This window comes from Mesoplodon bidens (assembly GCF_964165515.1).
Source record: "Mesoplodon bidens genome assembly, chromosome: 17".
Taxonomy (NCBI): Eukaryota; Metazoa; Chordata; class Mammalia; order Artiodactyla; family Ziphiidae; genus Mesoplodon; species Mesoplodon bidens.
This window is the reverse complement of record NC_138174.1, coordinates 21,112,947-21,133,468: the sequence shown is the minus strand read 5'-3', so window position 1 is coordinate 21,133,468 and position 20,522 is coordinate 21,112,947. Positions and strand designations below refer to the sequence as shown.

At 49.5% G+C, this 20,522-nt stretch overlaps 1 protein-coding gene across 1 annotated transcript in view; it reads right to left on the bottom strand.

The window, feature by feature from the left end:
• The window catches only part of ERICH6B (glutamate rich 6B), a 44,241-nt gene extending 24,252 nt beyond the window's left edge, over positions 1-19,989 (bottom strand). Inside the window, exons 1-4 of the mRNA XM_081214695.1 lie at positions 18,905-19,989; positions 12,011-12,131; positions 9,387-9,505; positions 1,000-1,061 (exon numbers count right to left, since the gene is read on the bottom strand). Coding sequence (XP_081070821.1) covers positions 1,000-1,061; positions 9,387-9,505; positions 12,011-12,131; positions 18,905-19,229 — 627 coding nt within the window. The 5' untranslated portion in view covers positions 19,230-19,989. The remainder of the gene's footprint in view (positions 1-999; positions 1,062-9,386; positions 9,506-12,010; positions 12,132-18,904) is intronic.
• Between the last annotated feature and the right edge of the window lie 533 nt (positions 19,990-20,522).

The following is a 20,522-nucleotide window of genomic DNA, read 5'->3' as shown; positions in this document are numbered from 1 at the left end:
AGGTGTGGCTTCTGAGGCAGAGGTGGGGGGAAGGGCTCCCACACAGTAATTGGGCCCCCGGGGAAATTACGGTGGCCTTTGTCTCAGCTTGAGGATGACACCAGCCGCTCCACGCTGGGCCATCCCGAGAGCCCTGAAAATCCACCGGCTTGGCACTGGGCCGACTGATTCTGTGTGACGTGTGTCCCTGTTGGGCCTCGGGGGGTGGGCAGAGAAGGGGCATTCTTAGTGATCTCCGTACACGCACGTTATTTTTGCACTTCTTCCCAACTTTGGTTCAATCATGAAAACACTGACTCCTTTGGGCCCCTGGGGGGGATGGAGAACTCCGCTCAGCTGCATCTGCCTGTACTGACACCAGGCCCAGGGCCCTCTGCCTGCAGACCTCCTACCCCAGCCTTGGCTTGTTCCTGGTGGCAACCTGCCTCCTTTCAGTGGCCCCTGTGTGGTGGGAGTCCCCCGACAGGTCTTTCCCATCAGTTCCACCCGCCAGGCACTCACCACCCCGCTGGGGTGCTCACAACTGGCAAAGGCACCAGGCCCTTTCCGCTCATTCCAAAACACTGTGTGTCCCCAGACTGTCTGCCAGGGATGCGGCCTAGAGAAGTTTTAAAACTTCTTGTTGGCATAACCCCACAAGAATCCTTGGGAATTCAGGCAAGAACCTCGGGAAGCTCCATTTGGTTGTCACTGGAGAGAAATGGAGGAACTGGTGGAACAGGGGTCTGGGGAGACCGGGTGGCAGAGTCTCCCTGTAAGGGTCCCTGAGGATGTGCCGGCCCAGCGTGGAGGAGTCCGGCTCTGGTCCTGGTAGCTTAGTGAATCCCCATGATTTGTGAGTGCTGTAGGTTAGTAAGCTTTACTGAATAATAGATAGTTAATTCGAGGGAAAAAAAGAAGTAGGTGTTTGTCAGAGGAAGAAGGGGAGTTGGCAGGAGGGAGTGAATACAGAGCAGCGGCGTTCAGGGGCGCTCGGTCCCACACACTCGTTAACTTTACATCAGCAGGCACCGTCTGCGTGTCAAGAGGCGCCCGGTAAATCCGCAGGAACGCAGCCACAACTGGGGCAGCATGAGAAGGGAGAGCTTTATGCCTAATTAACTTTCCCTTCGGTGATTTCTGTCAACCTCTACCTTTGTTCTAGTGAGATCATTATCTTCCCCTGAAGTTGCTTTATGGGGGGACTGGGGGAGCGGGCAGGTGTCAGGCCAGGTTCCTTAGTGGCAGCCCTGTTACCCAGGACCCGGACCCCTCCCAGCTGGTCACTCAGTCCCCTCGCACCCTGGCCCCCTCCTTTGTGTAATGGGGACCATAAGGCTTATCTTCAGGGTGGCTCAGGGGACCAGCGCGAATGCAGCGAACGCCGGGCACACAGCATTCCCTGCAGTGGAGCGTGCCTGTGCCGGACTGATGAAGAACAGATCTAACCTCTCCCCCATCCAATCAGTGGCTCTCCTGTCACGTTTTTTCGTGCCGGAAGCATACTTCCTGAATTGGGGTAGATGTTTGAGTCCCGTGTATTTGCCCTGCAGGGCAGATCCCCACGTTATAAACAAGGAAAGGGAGGGGACAAGCAGTAGGCGACTAGCCCCGGGCGGGCTCTGAGAGCACACAGGTGGAACTCGGTCCTGTTTTCACCTCCTCCACCCTGCACGTAGTGAATTCCTTGTTGTCCTTAAATCACGGATAAATGATGGGCTGGTCTGGCAGCTGCTATGGGCACGAATCTGTAATCTGTTCTAAAGCCACTCAGTGTGCTTCATGGATCAACAGCCCGAGCTGCTGCCAGGGGCTTGTGAGAAACACAGTCTTAGATCCACGGAATCAGAATCTGCATTTTAACAAGATGCCCGGGTGATCGCTCTGCACATTAAAGTCCGAGCAGCACCTCTCTACCCCTACCTCCGCCCCCCACCCCGGAAATGAAATAGGATGAAGACAATTTTATAGTCTAGAGTTGGAAGGAGTTTGATAAGCCACCTGTGTAGGTAACCCTGATCCTCCCCTCCTCCCCCGCCCCCATGCTGACAGACAGCAAGCGGGTCATCATCCCTACGTTGTTTCTAATAGGATGGGTCTGGTTAATCGCGGGGCTTTTGTGGAGTGATGTGTGCAGGCTGGGATTCTGCCGCCAAAAGGCTTCTCCCCTGTCCTTCCCCCTCATAGAATTCAGCTATCTCCTCCTTAATAAAAATTTAATCAGGCTTTAAGGGTACCATCTGAGGGGCTCTAATTCATTCCCTATCAAGTTACCATTGAATGAGTCTGTCTGGGGGTGCCCATGCATCCCAGTCAAGCCCTGCTGACCAGACTTCAGGGAACCTAGCAAATGCCCCGACTGGACCCTCTTTAAATGCGGGCGTCCCTATACAGAGCTTGAGTAGAGAGATGGACTTCTGGGCCGTTCCCAAGTCATTCTGGCTCGCTCCCGAGACCCTCTCTCTGTTTCTCGTTCTAGCTCCTTTCTTCAGTTAAGGACAGAGAAACATATCCAGGTTCAGGGTCTGTGTGCCCAGCATGTCCCTCGGTCCTCTCTAGGACTCGGTACCGGCTGGACCAGCAAGGCATCCACCCGCCCAGGGCGCCATCCCCTGCCCTGGCTGCTCTGCGGGGAGCAGGGATCTTTGGGTAGGTTATGTGGGGCTCTCACCATTTCCTGCCTTTTGCGGTTCTTCAGTGGGAACAAAGGCTGAAAACAAATAGGAAAAATGATGAATAGGATGTGGCATGGTGAACTGTTAACCCCTAAATGTCTGGGGAGACCAGGGTGGAGATTGCGTATTGTAGGGTAAGAGGCTCCGTGATGGTCAGCAGTTGGAGGCCTGTAGCTTATGCTCAGCACACATTGATTCCCCTCCGTCTGTTCATAGTTCATCTTTCCCACTAGAGCTTAAGTTCTGAGAGGGTAGGATGGCTTTGTCCATATGAAGATGGACAAACTACTGCCCAGTACACAGTAGGTGTACAATAAATATCAGTAGATACACAGTAAATGTCATGGAATGAACTGAGTATGGATAATCCATTATTTCCCCTCCTAACTCCAGTGGTAAATATTATTTCCTCCCCTTTCAAAACTCAATTTTAATTCAAAATTAAAAGCATTTTACCCTTTGGCCAAGGTTCTTCCCTGAGCCTTGACCCCTGACACCAAGTTCTAGAAATAATGCCTTGGCCACTGGCCTTAATGAAGGCTGCCGTAATCTAAAATGGTCAAGAGGACTCTCTTTGGCTCAGGGTGTGCTAATTCTGCGCTTCTTCCCGTCTCATGGATGGATTCGTAGCTTCCGGGAGTCATTTAAAATCATCGTAAAACTATAAAATTAAAATGATACCTTGTGAATCAGACTTTAAGGTGGTTAGCACCGTTGTTGATTCTTCCTCTGTTTGAGATTTTGATTTTAAAGGTACTGTGAAAAGACAGAAGAGGGTGGCCGTTAACAATTTCAACCTTATACTTTCCAGGGGGCTCATGTTGGACGCTTAGGGTCTGAGGTTCTTTCTTGGCACCCAAGGCCGATCCACAGAGGAGAAAACGGGTTGGAGGGCACTGCTGGCGTGTATTGGGTGCTCCCTCTGCCAGCCTCCTCCTCTTAGCTTTGCTGACTTACTCTGGGGCTGCAGTGAACAGTGACTGGGAAATGTGGGCCCTCTGTGGCCTTCTTCTCTGGTCCCAGGACAGAGAGGATGTCTGGGATTGAGGGGAGACCTTAGGGATATTCCTCCTTCTGTAGGAGGAAGAGTTGCGGGAACCATAGAGCCAAGTGGCTTCAAGGCCGTGTAGACTCATAATGGCATATGCCTGTCGCTGTAGGAAGTGGGCGTCTCTGGTGTTCTGTTGTCAAGAGCTCCCAGAGAGGGGCATGACGGGGGCTGGCGAGTACAGATGCACTGGGTTATGCCACGAGAGGCTGCTGTGGTTTTTGAGGACTTCTGTAAAGTTCTTGGTTACCCATGTTTTATTTATATTTTCTAGAATTTTGTGATCCCTGCTCCTTTTTGCTCCCTCACCCCTACCTGTCCTCCTCCCTACTCCCAAACACATGCGTGGGTGTACACACACACACACACACACACACACACACACTCTCTCTCTCTCTCTCTCTCTCTCTCTCTCTCTCTCCATTCCTAATGGCAAGGAAGCAGAGGCGAGCGGGCCCCTCCCCTCCCCTCTCATGGGAGCGGCAGGATTGGAGCTCGGTCTGTGATGAGAAGCCTCCCCACCTGGGCAGGATCGGTGCTGCCAGCCCATCAGCTGAGCCCGAGCCCTCCACAGCCAGGGAGCTCTCCAACTTCTAAGGACACGCATCCTACCATAAATGGCTCCGACTGTTGGGAATCGTGTCTATTTCTTAACTAATTTTCCTCAAGCTGGCCCTGTTCTAGCCCTTCCGTGCAGATGGAGAGGTCAGGTCTCGGTTTTGTGTGTCAGGTCATCAGGTATTTGAAGGCAGTTATCCTGTCTCAGAGTCACGTGTCTTCCAGACTTAACGCCCTCATTTGCTTCAGCAGTTCTTTGTGGTCTCCAGGTTGGCCTAACACCGCCCTCTCCTTGAGCCCTGGCCAGTCTGCCTCTAACCCTCATGGAGTGTGGGATGCCTCAAAGTGAACAGCGGCCCCAAGGTTGCTTCTGCAGTGCAGGCTAGAGCAGGACCCGTCTCCCTTTACATAACCTTTTAATTGTTCTTGGTTATATTAACTAGTCTGGCAGTCACACCAGTCCTACCATTGACTGACTGAGCCTGTGGTTGAGTAAATCATCTACAACAGACAGGGCATTCCCCCCCTTGTCCTTCTCCATCCTGTTTTTGTGGGCCTAAGAGCAGGGTCTAACCTAAATTACCATTCTGTTTTATCTAGCCAGTCCCGATCCAGTGTTTCTGCCTGTCAAGATCTTTTAGAATCTGATCACATTATTGTCATCACCCAACAGCTGCCAGTCATGTACAGATATAAATATTCCTCCTACGTCTGTATCCGAGTCTGTGGATACAGACTGGACAGAGCCCTGTGGCTTCTGGCTGGAAATTGGGATGACTCTGATCCTTAAACAGTATCTCTGGATGGTTATTCAGTAGCGATCATGCCATTGTCTTGCACTAGCATCTACCTGGTATTTGTCTATGTCGTCCATAGGAACATGATGAAGGCTTTGAAAAACAAATGTGTTTTGGAATTCGGGTCTTCAAATTCCACAGTTCCCTGATCTAATAACCTTGTCAAAAAGTGACCTACAAGCCAGTATTACTTGATCTGTTCTTTTTTTTTTTTTTTTCCCGGTACGCGGGCCTCTCATTGCTGTGGCCTCTCCCGTTGAGGAGCACAGGCTCAGCGGCCATGGCTCACAGGCCCAGCCGCTCCGTGGCATGTGGGATCTTCCCAGACTGGGGCACGAACCCGTGTCCCCTGCATCGGCAGGCGGACTCTCAACCACTGCGCCACCAGGGAAGCCCTGATCTGTTCTTATTGATCCTATGCTGGTTCCTTGTGGTCATTTTGCTCTCAGTATTTGCCCCAGGTTGGTCACAGACTCATTTCCCCAATTCTTCAAAAACCATAAACATTAAGCTCTTCTCTCTCTGTAGATATTCTGGGGTATACTTTATCTCGGTCAGGACACAGCAGTTACCATTCTTTTCTGATCTTCTCACCAATCTTTGGTGTCTGCTATTTCTTGCCTAACTTTGCTGTACCCCTTTCAATCTGAAGATCATCTTCTTTCACAGAGAAGTCAAAATTCAATAGCAATGGAAGAACATGATTTTCTTTGAATCGTGCCTCAACAGGCACTAAACAGTGGCTCTGTGTGCCGATCTACTTTTTGCCCGAATCATATTTTTAAAGGGCCCCCCTTCTTTTGTTGCTGCCTGCAGTATTATTATTATTACTTTTTGGTAAGAATACGTTTACCCTGGACTTCAGCTCTCCTGACACTTTTCTCAAAGTTCGAGACATTTTCCTACTTTTATCGTAGGTAACAATCATCTTTTTTAACCTCTGCATGTGATCTTTCAAAACCTGAGTCCACTGAAAGGAACTCTGTGCAAACACTACTTTGCACTTTTTTTCTTTTTTTTTTTTTTTTTTTGCGGTACGCGGGCCTCTCATTGCTGTGGCCTCTCCCGTTGCGGAGCACAGGCTCCGGACGCGCAGACTCAGCGGCCATGACTCACGGGCCCAGCCGCTCCGCGGCATGTGGGATCTTCCCGGACCGGGGCACGAACCCGTGTCCCCTGCATCGGCAGGCGGACTCTCAACCACTGCGCCACCAGGGAAGCCCTCTACTTTGCACTTTGGGGAGCTTTCCAACCCTCCTCTTCATCTGGCCAGGTGACTTGAAGTAACTACTCCAACTGATAGCACTTGCCCCTCTCTGTTTATCCTCACCCACGTTTCTATACATAGTGTCTCCATGTGTACATATTTCTATACACAGCTCCTTTCTAACCAAGACTGTCTCTTGGGAGAAGGATATACCTTCTCATCACCATAGCTGATCTTGAGTCTGATGAGGATTCAGCAGCAGTTTCGCAAGTATGTAACAAATATTTATAGGCGCTTACTGTGTGCAGGACACCAAGTCTTGAGGATTTCTACAAGCAGGGTTATAATGCTCTGTGTTAGAATTTCTGGTATACTTTGTTCATGACCCTGCTCTGTGCCTGGCTGGGTGGACACCTGAGGCCATAAATAGTCTTTCTGGCCTTCCACCTGCTTCCTCACACGAGCCACGAGACATTCCCGGTGCCTTTAGCTTTCCTTCCATGTCAGACCTGCCACTCTCTGTAGTAATAGGTTTCAAGGATTTATTTATCTGGGTGTTATACCTCCATATTTGGTTCCAAGTGCTGTTTGTAGAGTTCATGTAAAATGCTGTTTCTGGCTCACTGGAGTTGAATAGTCCCGTAATAAAAAATGCTTTAGAAATGGGAAACTAGCACCCGTGAAATCTGTTCTACCCTAGAGGTTCTCTGGTTCTCCATCATTCCTGTGCCTGGAATCCTCTGGGATCTTGTTAAGGATGAGGCAGGGATCGTGATAAGAAAGCCTGGGAATCTGCGTCTTTACGGGCACCGGGTGCTGGGGATGCACAGTCCTGGACCCCGAGGAGTAGCACTGCAACACTTTCACCTCCGCTTAACTCCTGGGGGCCCTCAGTCAGCACTTGGAATTGCTTTTGCCTTGATTGACTGTGTTTCTCCAACAAGTGGATGGGTGGCTTCTGCCCTGGGCTAAAGCAGGTTCTCCTTTGCATCCACCGTGCTCGGGAGCCCGTAGTGTCCTGTCCTCCAGTTGCAGAAGGACTGGCTTTTCTTCGTGGCAGGGGCCCCCTGCCTCCTCTCACCTCAATTTTGAGCTCCTTTCTGGGGCTCCATGCTTCCTGGATTCCCCTTGCACCCCTGCCCCCGCCCCGGTTACCTCCTCTTACAACTGTTCACTCTTCCAGAGGAGTCTCTTAATGAGCCTCTTTGCCCCATTCCACTGTCCAGACACAATCAGTTACCCGTTGCCAGCAAATTCTGTCCAATTATTATGAACACTCTCCAAAAGATTGACTGTAAACCATAGGCAGAAGGGAAAAGAGAAACCTTCACGAATTCTAGGGAGTTGCTTACTTTTCCTTGTGTTCCAGTCTCTGCTGTAGCCGCCATCCCCTCATGTCTCTGCAGGAGCCTGGGCTATGGCACTGACCCTGGCTTTAGTTGCTCCAACACTGTCCACACCTTTGGTCTGGGCCACCAACATCACAGGATCTGATCAGTAGGTATTGCTGCGGGTGGCTAGACTTTTGCTAAACACTAAATGCATGTTGGCTTTAAGGAACTCAGTACTGGGAAAGACTTAGCTACAAAACATGCCCCTACAGACCAAATAGGCAGAGCGCTTAAAACCTAAATTAGATCCAGACATGACTGGCTCTGTACATTAAGCTTGGGGACCAAAAGGATCCTGAATGAACACGGCACATGAAGCAGTGATTTCCAGAGGGTCTCTCCCTGGAGGTGGGTGCATAGTGGTATGAACAGGCTCTGGTGACTCCCTTCCCACACGCCAGGCTTCTCCTATCTCCTTCTCCTCTCCCACATCCTTTCAGGCTTAGCATTGGCACTTTTCAGGCGATTACCCAGTAAATGACTTCGAGAATCCTGCTTATGAATATTTAGATAAATGCTCAGATTTTTTCCAGCTGTCATGCTTACTGACTCTGAAGTGGTTCCTGTTTTCAGGGCTCCATCGGAGCACACACACTAATAAAACTCCCACATGAACCGATTTAGCCTGTAAAAGACTCCTCATCACGTGCTGGCAGCCAGCACCGTGGAACCCCTGGCTTGTGTGGGCCTGCCTCTGCCGCTCCACTCTCCCTCATAGGGTTTCTGACTCCTAATTTCATTTAACCACATTTGAGCTACAGAATTTAGCAGGCATGGATGGGGGCAGGGGAGTGAGGTGCTGGTCGGGGATCTCATTTACCACTGCCATGACTACAGATGTGAAACGCATGTGTGAGTCTGTGATGGATCAGTCTCAGTAAGGCTGGGTTTAAATTATTAATAATGGCGAGAAATGCCATTCAGTGTTGCATCCCCAGGATCCTAGGGCGAGGAACCTTTGGGCTTAATCGGGCAGAGGATTAAGATCCTCAGTGCAGCCTTGCCCAGCTGTCTCTTGAGTGTCTCCTAGTTGTGGCCACAGAAGTTTCCCCTGTGGATGGTCTTGGCTTGTTCTGAACCAGGGCTGGCTTTGACTGCACGCTGAGACAGAGAGTCTGGGGTGGGTCCCAGTCCCTTCGCCATGTGATTGTTCGGAGATGGCCTCTCTCGGCAGGGAACCAGCCTGTAATCTGGGAAGGAAATGACCTGTGTCCCTGAGGGAAATAGGACCTGTGTTCATGTAGAACAAGAACAGGAAAACTGGGCTTCCCTGGTGGCACAGTGGTTGAGAGTCCGCCTGCCGATGCAGGGGCACAGGTTCGTGCCCTGGTCCGGCAGGATCCCACATGCTGCGGAGCGGCTGGGCCCGTGAGCCATGGCCGCTGAGCCTGCGCGTCCGGAGCCTGTGCTCCGCAACGGGAGAGGCCACAGCAGTGAGAGGCCCGTGTACTGAAAAAAAAAAAAAAAAAAGAACAGGAAAACTAATGAAGGGACAAGGGGAAGATCGAAGAAGGTGTTTGTCTTAGCACTTTGCTGATGCTCTTTCTCAGAGGGGGATGAGGAAGGGGGTCCCAGGGTCAGGATGGCCCAGGAAGCAGTATGCCTCATCAGCCTGGTGGCGACTACTCCAGCCTCCATATTCCACATCCATGGAACGCCCGCAAGGCCACATCTCCCCAAGCCCCCAGGGAGCCCGGCCGCGAGGTGGATGCCGGCTGTGGGGTCCCTTACCCTGCCGGCTTTCATAGATCCACTCCGTCTGCGTGCTCTGGTCCTGCAAGCCCAGCAGCTCTCCATCGCGCTTCACCAAGGATGTAGACGGCATCGTGTCACCGAGGAGAGGCCTGCTGCTGGTAGGTTCAGGGGGTGGGAGGAGGGACAGCAAAGAAGGTGGTCACCCGAGGGACGCCAGCAGCAGAGGGGAGCAAGGGGTCGGTCCACCTCCAGACAGGGGTCCGGTTAGGAACCCAGAGCTGTGGCCTGTGGGGAGGTTGTGGTGGCGGCGGCTGCTTCCCGGTCCCCGTGGACTTCGGCCTGTCCCTGGTGGTGGCTGTCACCGGTTGGAAGGGACCAGCCTGTGGACCGTGGAAAATAGGCCTGTGTGCCATTCTGGGTGCCAACCGCAGCTTCACTTAGAGTGACAGGCTCTGGGGGTGCCTTCAAAGGCCAATGAATGGGCCAGGCCTCCGTGCCGGACAGTCTAACCTTCCAGAACATTCTGTGTCCCTGCGGGCTCACCACCCTGCTCATTCCAGTCGTCCTTGCCTCAGAGCTGCCTCAGGCAGAGCGGAAAAAATCAGCAGCCGCTTCAAACCAAGCACCGACGTCCGTCCCCGCTAGTCTGCCTGCTGCACACACCACCATCTTCGAGAAAGTTTTCCGCGGGGCCTGATGACAGGGTGCTGGGTGTGAGGCGCAGGCCCTGCTCCCCGGGAGCTCAGGATCAAAAGGGGTGACCCAGCGCCCCGACCTACATCATGTCCTTCCTCAAGAATCTCTGCCTTTTAACTGGGGCAAGAACCTGTGATTCAGAGGGATGAGAGGGGCTTTTGGCCCTGAAGCCATCTCGTGGAAACGGGCCCAACTGGCAGAGACAGGGCTGAGGGGAGATACCCGGCCTGTCAGTGGGCAGAGACTGTGGCGGCAGAAAGAACCTAGATTTTGGTGTCAGGCGTTCCGAGCTGAAGTCTTGGCTTTTGCGCTAGAGTGGAGTAACCCTGGGTGAGCCACCTAACTTCTCTGTGCCTCAGTGTGCGCACCTTTTCGGTAATTGTACCTCCTCCCCCAGGTCCGCACAGGTGAGGACAAAATGAGAGTGGGCAGTGTTGGCGGTCGTTGTTCGTAGAGGGAAAATGAGAAGTTCAGGGGCCCTTCATGAGACGGGCCTGTTCCCTGCCGGGGTCAGTGTTCCCTGATGCAGGGATCGGGGGTGGGGGGCAGAGGGGCCGCAGTCTGAGGCTGGGGGCGAAGAGGTGAGGAAGAGAGGAGGAGGTAGCCTGCTCTAGCCAGAAAGCTGTTCTCCCTTCAGCGTTGCTGGGAGTGCCAGGCAGATCTGTGCCACTTCTAGGGGACCCGGGGGAGGGGTCCTGTGTTCTCAGGATGCACCACTAGCGCGGGGCTCCGGGGGCGAGTGGCAAGATGCTCTGGTCTTAGGTCGAGTGACCACAGGGCTTGAGAGCTAGTGGAGAAGGGTGAGCTTTTTAGGCAAGTGTCAATCCTTGCCCTGCTCCAGGCCTCAAGGCCACATCAGGAGACCCCCCGGGGCTCAGTTTCCTTATCCTTCTGGTGGGCTAATGCCTGTCCTACCTCACTCACCAGCTGCCCACGGGGACCCAAGGAGATAATGCAGGTCCCCATGGATGGACTCTGACAAATCAAAGCTGTCGACAAACACAGGGGTTATACTTAAGGTCATGGAGGGCCGCTCTGGTCATTTCCATGCTCATGTACACTTGCCCAGCACCCTCCCTGCCACGCCTGCCCCAGGCTGGGACGTTGCAGGGCTTCTGGGGTGTCTGCCAGAGCTCTGCTGTGGCCTCAGCACCCGGGAAGCAGGACTGGGGCTCCGGCCTGCGTGGCCAAACCCCACCTCCCTGCCCCGTCGGCAATGCGGAGGTGTTGCAAGCGGGAGCCCCTGTCCTGAGATCCCAGGCCTGCTCCTGCAGCCGCTTCGGAGCGGGGAAGGGGCCTGGTGTGTGCCTGGGGACCTTGGGCATGCATGCGGAAGAGGGGGCCTTCCCGTTTACAAGGGACCCAGGAAACACTTGACCTGAATCTGCTCCCCTCCCATCCCCCCAGCCTTAGCAAAGAAATACGAGTGGGACACTTCTTGCCCAAAGGGGTTTGTGGAAGGTTTGGTCTCTCAGCAGCCTTGTGTGAGGAAAATCCGGGGAGTCTCTGAGCACCCCCAGGCCCAGACCTGGACTCGGGGGAGGCAAAGCCGAATTGCTCAGGGACAGACCCAGGTCAGGCCCCAGGCTCCCCGCAGGGCCCCGAGAAAGAACAGGAAACAAACTCAGCTGCCGTACGAATAAAAGATTGGACGGGTGCTCGTGTTTGGAACAAAGCTGACCAGGAATCATGCTCCTTGTTCTGCATGGGCTAAGTTTTCCACGTGGTGGCTCATGGGAGCAGAATGAAGGATAACAGTGATCCACAGCCCTTACTGCACGTACCCCGTGCGCTAACCTCTGCTCCACGTGCGCCCCGTCAGTTAGTACATTTAATCCTCACCACAGCCCCGGGAGTCGGAAACTCTTCCTGTCCCCATTTTACAGGTGGGAAAACTGAGGCAGAAGATTAAGTGGCTGCCCTGTGGCACACAGCTGACTGGGTGGAGCAGCTGCGATTCACACCCAGGCAGGTGTGGATCCCTGGCTCCAGGGTCCCTGTTCTCTGTCACAGCCTTCCAGAGGGTCACTTCACCATCTGGCCCCTTCAGTGCCACGTTGCTTGCTCCTCTGTGGGTATCAGTAGCTGAGGTGGAGGGGCCTCAGGAAAGCACTCGCTCTTAGGGATTGCCTTAGTAGGGGTAGACCTGGCAGATACATGGTGCTGAGTCTCTGGAAGCGTGAAGCGTGGAACGGAGGGGCCGGTAGAGGGCGGAGTGGGGAGCTGGCCTCACCAGGTGGCAGGGAGCCCCGTGCAGAGTACTGTGCCCTCAAATTGTAGCTTATGTCTTGCCTGCGCAGAAGAGCTGGGGTTTCGTTCCTGCTTCTCAGCGTAACCCAGCTGGCCTTGGGCTTTCTTTGTAGCTAGTGTCAACCCACTTCACCAGTGGAGGTCAATGACTGCCTTCCCCCAGTCATCCTTTGGGGCACATGTAGGGGACGAGGACTGTGAATCAGAGGTCTCGTGTCCCCTGCCCCACATGGGTTTCCACAGAGCTGAGCACACAGAGGCTTCTGTCCACAGCTGTGTCAGTGACCGTCTAGTGTGGGCCAAGCCCTGTGGCGGGAGTTTCATGAACACTCACTGCGCGATTACTTAGAGCTTGGAATATGCCTGAGCAGGGAAGACGGCAACTGCCTTGTGGGTGTTCACTCATCTCTTCACCACGAGCGCTGCCCAGGGCCCTTGGCCATTTCTCCCCAGCTCAGCCTTCTCTCCAGACTCAGCTGTCCCCTGCCCTTTCCTCTCCGTAGTTCTGGGCGCCCAGGACCCTGATCCTGGGACTCGTCCCCTAGCTTGTGAGTGGCTGAACAGCAGAGGGGACCAGTATCGGGAGGTCCTTTGTGTGCGACTTCTCGGAGACCCCCGCCTGAACTGCACCTTCCTCGGGGGTCCTGCTCCCTGCGGCCCACCCCACTCTCACCCCCACTTCCCACCTTTGGGACGGCAAAGGCTCCTGAAGCATCATCCCTAAGCATGAACTTCCACCTGACTTATCAGAAAAAAAAAATCAAAAACTTTTACCTTGCTTTAAGACTAGGCAGGGTTTGCGATGAACGAGCCTTGAATTCTGTTGGAAAAAAGAACAGAAAGACAATGTTGGAAAAAAAAAAGAATCTTTCTTTTTATTAAAAAAATCTGTTGTTAAGTATGTGATGCTGGGATTGGGGTGGAGAGGCCCTGATTTACAGAATTTTTCTATTTTTGCTTTTCGTTAGTGTTGTCTCTCTTAATGGTTTCCTTTAGAAATTATGAGGTTGAAATTTGATAAAATTAGAGAGAACTCAAGAAGGTGATTTTCATGAAATCATGGATTTGGGACATTTAGGTTTGCTTTGTTAATCTTTTGAGTTATTACAGAGGCCTCCCTCTGTCACAGGATGAAGGGCATCTATCTATACAGGAGAGGTGGCTGAGGTTCAGAGGATATAAATGTTTTAAAAATTATTTTTCATGTGTTTGTTGGCACTCTGTATATCTTCGTTGGAGAAATGTCTATTTAGGTCTTCTGCCCATTTTTGGATTGGGTTGTTTGTTTTTTTAATATTGAGCTGCATGAGTTGCTTGTAAAGACTCTATTTGTGTCATTTAATCACTTGACCGTTGGCTTTGAATGATATGACATCAAGAATTTCAGGTACAATTGGGATAAAATAGAGTATAGATTCCAGAGAATGGCACAGCGGAGGTAGTAAAGAAATGACAGTCAGAAAATTTGAACTTGAACCTTGAATGTTCAACACTTATCCATAGTTTACGCATGAGACAGACTATTACTGAGGAATATTACTTGGCTATTAAAATGATGTCTACAAAAATTAAGCAATATGGGCAAATATGGAAGTCACAATACTAAGTTACAAAAGTAAAATACAAACTTTTAAAAGAAAATTTATTTTATTTATTTATTTTTTTGTGGTACGCAGGCCTCTCACTGTTGTGGGGGCCTCTCACTGTTGTGGCCTCTCCCGTTGCGGAGCACAGGCTCCGGACGCACAGGCTCAGCAGCCATGGCTCACGGGCCCAGCCGCTCCACGGCATGTGGGATCTTCCCGGACCGGGGCACGAACCCGTGTCCCCTGCATCGGCAGGCGGACTCTCAACCACTGCGCCACCAGGGAAGCCCCCAAACTTATTTTATATACAGCATATTTAAAGTGGTAAAAACAGGACAAAGCAAGGACCATAACCACCAAACATGCAAAAAAGGAGGGCAGGAGGAACAGAATAAAAATGATAAAATGTGAATCAGCTTTACTTATATTTGGATGTTGGTAGGTTGGGTGTTATTTTTTCTACTTTTCAAATTTTCCACTAAAAAAAATGAACAAAAGTAGATTTTGCTTCTTTTTATGTTACTCTTCTCAAATTAAAATATGCATGTAATTTATTAGAAAGCAGAAACAAAGGGTGAAAGGAGGGAAGAAAGGAGAAAAGAAAGAGAAGTGACTAGAAGAGAAAGAAGAGAAGGCTTGGGAGCCTGTCTTGGCCCCTCTAATTATTTTCCATGACCTTGGAGAAGTCACATACCCTCTCTCAAACTCCAGGATCCTCATTTGTGAAGGGGGCAGGGGAGTGGCTGAAAAATGGAAGGAAACAGATTGCAAAATATACACTATACACCCTATGCCACTGGACTGTGCTCCCGACCTTCAGGGCAAGACACACACAGAAAATGATACTGTTTGTACAGGAGCACAGTGGAGGCTGGGGCGACTGGTCTTGGGGCTCAGCGTCTCCCCCCAGTAGTGGCCGACTCATGGCACCCTGATGGGGAAGCTCTGCCACTATCTGTGAGCTTTCCTGCTGGACAGGTTGTCTGGCTCTCCCATCTCTGCCTTATCGGCGTATCTCAAACCTTTCTTATTAAATACACAGAATTGCTAGGTTCCCCATTTGGAAATGATCCTCAGGGCACCACCTCTCAACTGGAAATGGCGACCAAATTATAGCATTTAGGCCAAACAGCATTCGGAGCCGCCAAAGAGGAGCTAGCAAGGGGAAAGAAAATCAAATTCAGCAGAGTATATGTATCAAAATACCATTAGGTAAAAACATTACGAATCAAAATTAATATACTGTGACATCTCTACAGCATTATTTGCCACAGAGCAGAATTCATCTTTAGGAAGGTCTTAGGTTCTAAATAAACAAAAGGGGCCTCATTGTGGGGTGGATTCCTGTTCTATGACAGCATGACAGAAATGTAGGTCGTACTTCTTCCTTCTAGAGCCTTCCTGCACCCTGTGAGATCAGAAAAACATTTTTACACCTGACAGTTGTATGGGGTGGGAGAGCTTTCAAAGCATTTTCAGAATGTTCTTTCATTTAATTGCCACAGTCACAAGGAATTTTTTCACGTGGGGAAAGGGAAACTTGGAGCAGGTAGTTGACATGCCCAAGGTCAAAGGCCCACCCTTGTGCTGGATCTTCTGACTCTGACACCACAGGGTTTACACCCATGTTTCCCAGAAATGATTTGGAACCTCCCAGTTCAAATCCGGGGAGATCAGTCACATGTGGCTATTGATTATTCAGTGACAATCGATGCCGCATTTACTTTCAAGTTGCTCATCTAATTTTATTGGGTTTTCTCACAAATCATGGAGAAGATCATCCCTTCTTTTAAAGAAGAGAGGGGGTGAGGGTTGTTAGTCTGACGTACCCTGATTGGTCCAGGGCAACGGGAGACTGACCTTCCTGCAGAGTGGCTGGTTGGGGGCCCTAGAGTCCTCCCACACCCTAGTTCATTGCACCTTCTCCTGTGGTTTTCTTCTGTCCATTTCACAAAAGAGGAAAATGTGCCGGGGATGTAATTTACCCTTCACAAGTCAATGGTAAGGAAATAATAAAATATAATATAATAATAACAACAATAATAGCTAACACTTACATAGTCTTAAAATGCTGCTATATGCCTGGCATAGCTCAAAATGCTTTACATAATTAAACCCCTTTCATCCTCACAAACATCCTATAAGGTAGGCCTACTGTTATTCCTAATTTACAGCTGAGAAAACTAAGACACAGAGAGGTTAAGTGACTTGCCCAAGTTCATGCAACTAATAAATGGGAGAGAGCTGGTGTTCAAACCTATGCAGTCAGGGTCTTGAGAGAGGAAGAAAAAAGTGTTCTTTGTGACGGGTTCATATCTGCCTCCAAACAGACAAGTAAATAGCGTGCATGCTCCGTTCTCCTCTCCTGCTCCTGTGGCAGACATCACTGGCGGATCGTGGCACACTTTCCTGCTGAGCCCAAACGAGGCCTCAAAATCCTTCTCATTACAGTGCTTCACCACTAACCTCTAATAATTAATCCATCAGCATGCGAGATGGAAGCCCATTTGTCATTTCTTGGGCTCATTTTATAGGTGCCGATTAATTCATAATGCTGTTTTTAAAAATAAGTATGGGTGATTGGGATTGACATATACACACTACTATATATAAAATAGATAACTAATAAGGACCTACTGTATAGCCCAGGGAACTCTACTCAATACTCTGTAATGGCCTATATGGGAAAAGAATCTAAAAAAGAGTGGACATATGTGTATGTATGACTGATTCACTTTGTGGTACACCTGAAACTAACACAACGTTGTAAATCAACTGTGCTCCAATAATAATTTTTAAAAAACCCAACAAAAAACAAAAACAAAAAACAAGAAAAATGGTGTGTGTGTGTGCATGTGTGTGTCTATATATATGCCTGGCTTTGTGAAATGAATGAAATTGAATTTGATTCAGTTTGCATTTACTGAGGATCTGAGTCAGGAAAGCACTCTTGTTAGGCTCTGAGTTTCAAAACAAGAGATAAACAAAGTTACATCATAAAGGTATTGGGGAGAAATTATACATAAAGAAATCATGATGTAAATTCTTTTGAAGATTTAAGATCTTCTTGTAAACCCCTTCTTAACTTAATCTGCTTTGTACAGTCTGGCTTGGCGCCCTGGGTTTTCGTAGACTAAGACATGCTTCCACGTGCCTTCAAAGGCGTTTTAGTATTCCCCTACAGGTTTCGCAGTGCCTCTCCAGTTTTTGCCAGCAGGGCGTTTATTTTCAAAGCTTTTGCTTTATACACAGTTCCATTCACTTGACAGAACTGTATTTGTCCTATTCTAGTGGGTAATGTATTCACAAAGGTCCGACACATAGCAGGGACACGTTAAGGATGCTTGATTCATACTGTGCAAAAGAAATGGCTTGAATGCTATTTTTCAGTATTAGAATTACACGTGGTACTTGAACAGCAGGGTTATTAGGATTCTGAGAGGGAGCTCAGTGGTAGAGGCACACAGAAAAGAGAATTTCCCAGCAACAGAGGAATGAGCTCTCCAACGTACTAACTTTTGTGAGGGCAGTAGGAACGTAGGTTGATACATCTGATTTGATGGAGAGGAGGTAAAGGTAAAACACCTGTGTGGCTGCCGAAGCCACCCAGCCTTTAGGATGTAGGTAGTGTGCAATCAGACTGGGATTTAAAAATTCAAGCTCCCAGGGGCTTCCCTGGTGGCGCAGTGGTTGAGAGTCCGCCTGCCGATGCAGGGGACACAGGTTCGTGCCCCGGTCCGGGAAGATCCCACGTGCCGCGGACCGGCTGGGCCTGTGAGCCATGACCCCTGAGCCTGTGCGTCTGGAGCCTGTGCTCCACAACGGGAGAGGCCGCAACAGTGAGAGGCCCGCGTACTGCAAAAAAAAAAAAAAAATTCAAGCTCCCTGAGATGATTGTGGTTGGTAATAGGACGGGATCCAGAAAAAATAGTTTAGTTCTGTTTCTAGGTCAACATTAAGATGATGCAGATGACCTGGATTTTTAACTTTCCGTTCCTGGTTGAATATGTCCGTTCAGTCATAACATCGAGGGAAGACACTGTGTGGGCCTGTGAATAAATGCATATTAGCCACTTGGAGCAACAGCACAAGGAGACCACTGCCAAATAATAAAACCCAACTTAAGGAAAAGTTGCCAATTGCAGAAACAGTATTGGAAAAATGTCAGCTCTAGGATGAGAGAAATCACTGAAAAGTTAACTACCCTCCAGCAGGGTAAGATGATGCCTTCCAGGGGCTGAACGGGCACCCTGGGAAGCATACTAGTCTCTGCTAACTTAGTAACAGATTGTGGAAATGTATTCTAGGAAATAATTAGAGCTCATTAATAAAATTTAGCTGTAAGGGTGTTTATCAAAGTGCTGTTTTAAAAAGTAACAAAAAAATCAGAAGCAATAAATGATCAATAATAGGAAATCAATTAAAATATTATGGTTTGAAAATATAATACAGTGTGATGCAGCCATTAAAATGACTTGTAGAAAATTGAAAGCATGAAATGATATTCCTATAAGTATGTAATATTTATATGTAATTATAATACAGAAATATAGAAATAAATATACATTAAAGGGCAGGTTGCAAGCACTATATAGTGTCTGGGAGGACATAACCAAAGTGTAAAAGTGATTATCATCTCTGAATGGGAGCGATTTTTGCTTTCTTCTTTTTACGAATATACAGTTTCTCAAACATCTACCATGCACATGTATTACTTGTGCAACAAGGAAAAAGAAAAGATACAAGTTAAGGGGGTGTTTTCTGTTTGTCTTATTTTGTTTTTTTACGAACAGGCGCTTCCCGTTCATCAGGTCTCCTTGTCTGCTCCGTAGGCTCAGTGCTTGGGGGCACAGCTCTTGAAGTTGTGAGTAGAACTTGGTCAAAAATGATTCATGAGTCTGCCAGCGCGGTGCGTAGGGTCAATCATTTGCGCTTTGGCTGTATCTCAAGCCTGTTCTTTTTTCCCAGACATCGGGATGAACTAGAACTACCATCTATGGGACGTTCTCCCCAGATACTCACCCTCTTCCAGAAACTTTTCATACAGAAACCTTTTTCCTTCCAGAAGCTCTTTCTTCTGTAGACACTTTTCCTCCTTCAGATACTCCTTTTCCTCCAGATACTCCTTTCCTTTCAGATCATTTTCCTCCTTCTCCAGGTACTGGTCTTCCTCCGGGCTCTCTTCCTCTTGAAGAACTAAAAATTCTTCCACTGAACTCTCCTCATCTCCCTCAGTACCTTCTTCCTGTGAAGATAAGGTCTGCGTGGAGTGGTGGAAAGTTGTGGAGGGGTGAGGAGGTGATGCTCCCGATGGCTGAAGATTTCTAGCAGACATGCTGGGAGGCATTTAGCAGAGGAAAGCCTTCTGCAGCCGGCAGAGTCACTACTTCATCACCCTGGTAACCGAGAAAGGAATAAGACCCCATTAGTCAGGAATTACCTACTGCATGTCGTTCACTCATTGCATTCGTGGTCTTGGGATGGCCCTTTGAGTATGCATGTCAGTACATGGTGGCCTGTGAAAAGGCACAAAAAGAGAAGGCAGAGGTTTTACCCTCCAGGAGCTGGTTGGAGAGACCACATCTGAAGGCAGCGCCTTTGAAATGACTGCACAATATGAAGTCAGTGAGGAGAGCTGGAAAGAGAGGGAGCCATCGGTGTTCAGTGGTGCAGTCATTAGAGAAGACTTTTACTTACTCATCAAGAAATATTTATTGCTACAGTAATCAGGACATAGACTGTCTTCCAGGAGCTTCAAACTGGGGAGAGAAACTGACATTCCAACAGATTTCTGTACACACAGTGGCAAGCACAATGGAATAGGTCCAGGCAGGGTGGTACAGACACAGCTTGTGGGGCCTGGGTCAGTGAAGGTCCCTGTGGTTGGACGTCTGCCAGGCACGTGCTCCTGGCCGCGCCCCCTGCTGGAAGCACCACCCGCTCAGCAAAGTGTTAGTTCACTCAGCAAACAGCAATTGTTACTCCCCAGATTTAGCACAGCTGTGAGCACCTACATCCCCCACGGGGCGTCTTCCATGTTCCACCCTATGCTCCATCTGTATCTTCTATATGTTCACTAAAGCAACGATTTTGCTATATTACATAGTTTGTTCGCACATCTGTCTTTCCAACCGAGCGTGAACTTCTCGATGGCGGGAACGATTGATTCTCGCTTGCAAATCTATTTCAAATCCTTCCTCTCTTCTCTGCTCTACTGTGATCACCCGCAGTGAACTGTGCCATCTCTAGTCTGGATTATTGCCACATGCTCTTAACTGGCCCTCCTGTCACCACTGCTGCTGTCCTGTAGTCCTTCTCCACGAGGAGTGTTCTTGGGAAAATATAAATCACATCAGGATATGCATTGCTTAACAATCCCCCGATGGCTTTCCCTGGCACGGAGAATAAAATGTGAACCCCACTCCAGGGCTCCCAGGGCCCTGGAGATCTGGCACCTGCCAGTCTCTCTGACTTCCTCTCTTATTCCTTCTCTGTTCTCCCACTCTGTTATTCTCTCCTAGAGCACTTACCCTGTTTCTGTTTATGGTTCTGTTTCCATGTTTACTTGTTCAATATTTCTTTTCCACTATATCTGCGTGTCTCAATGACAGTGACCTCACTGTCAGTGGCCTGTTCCCCT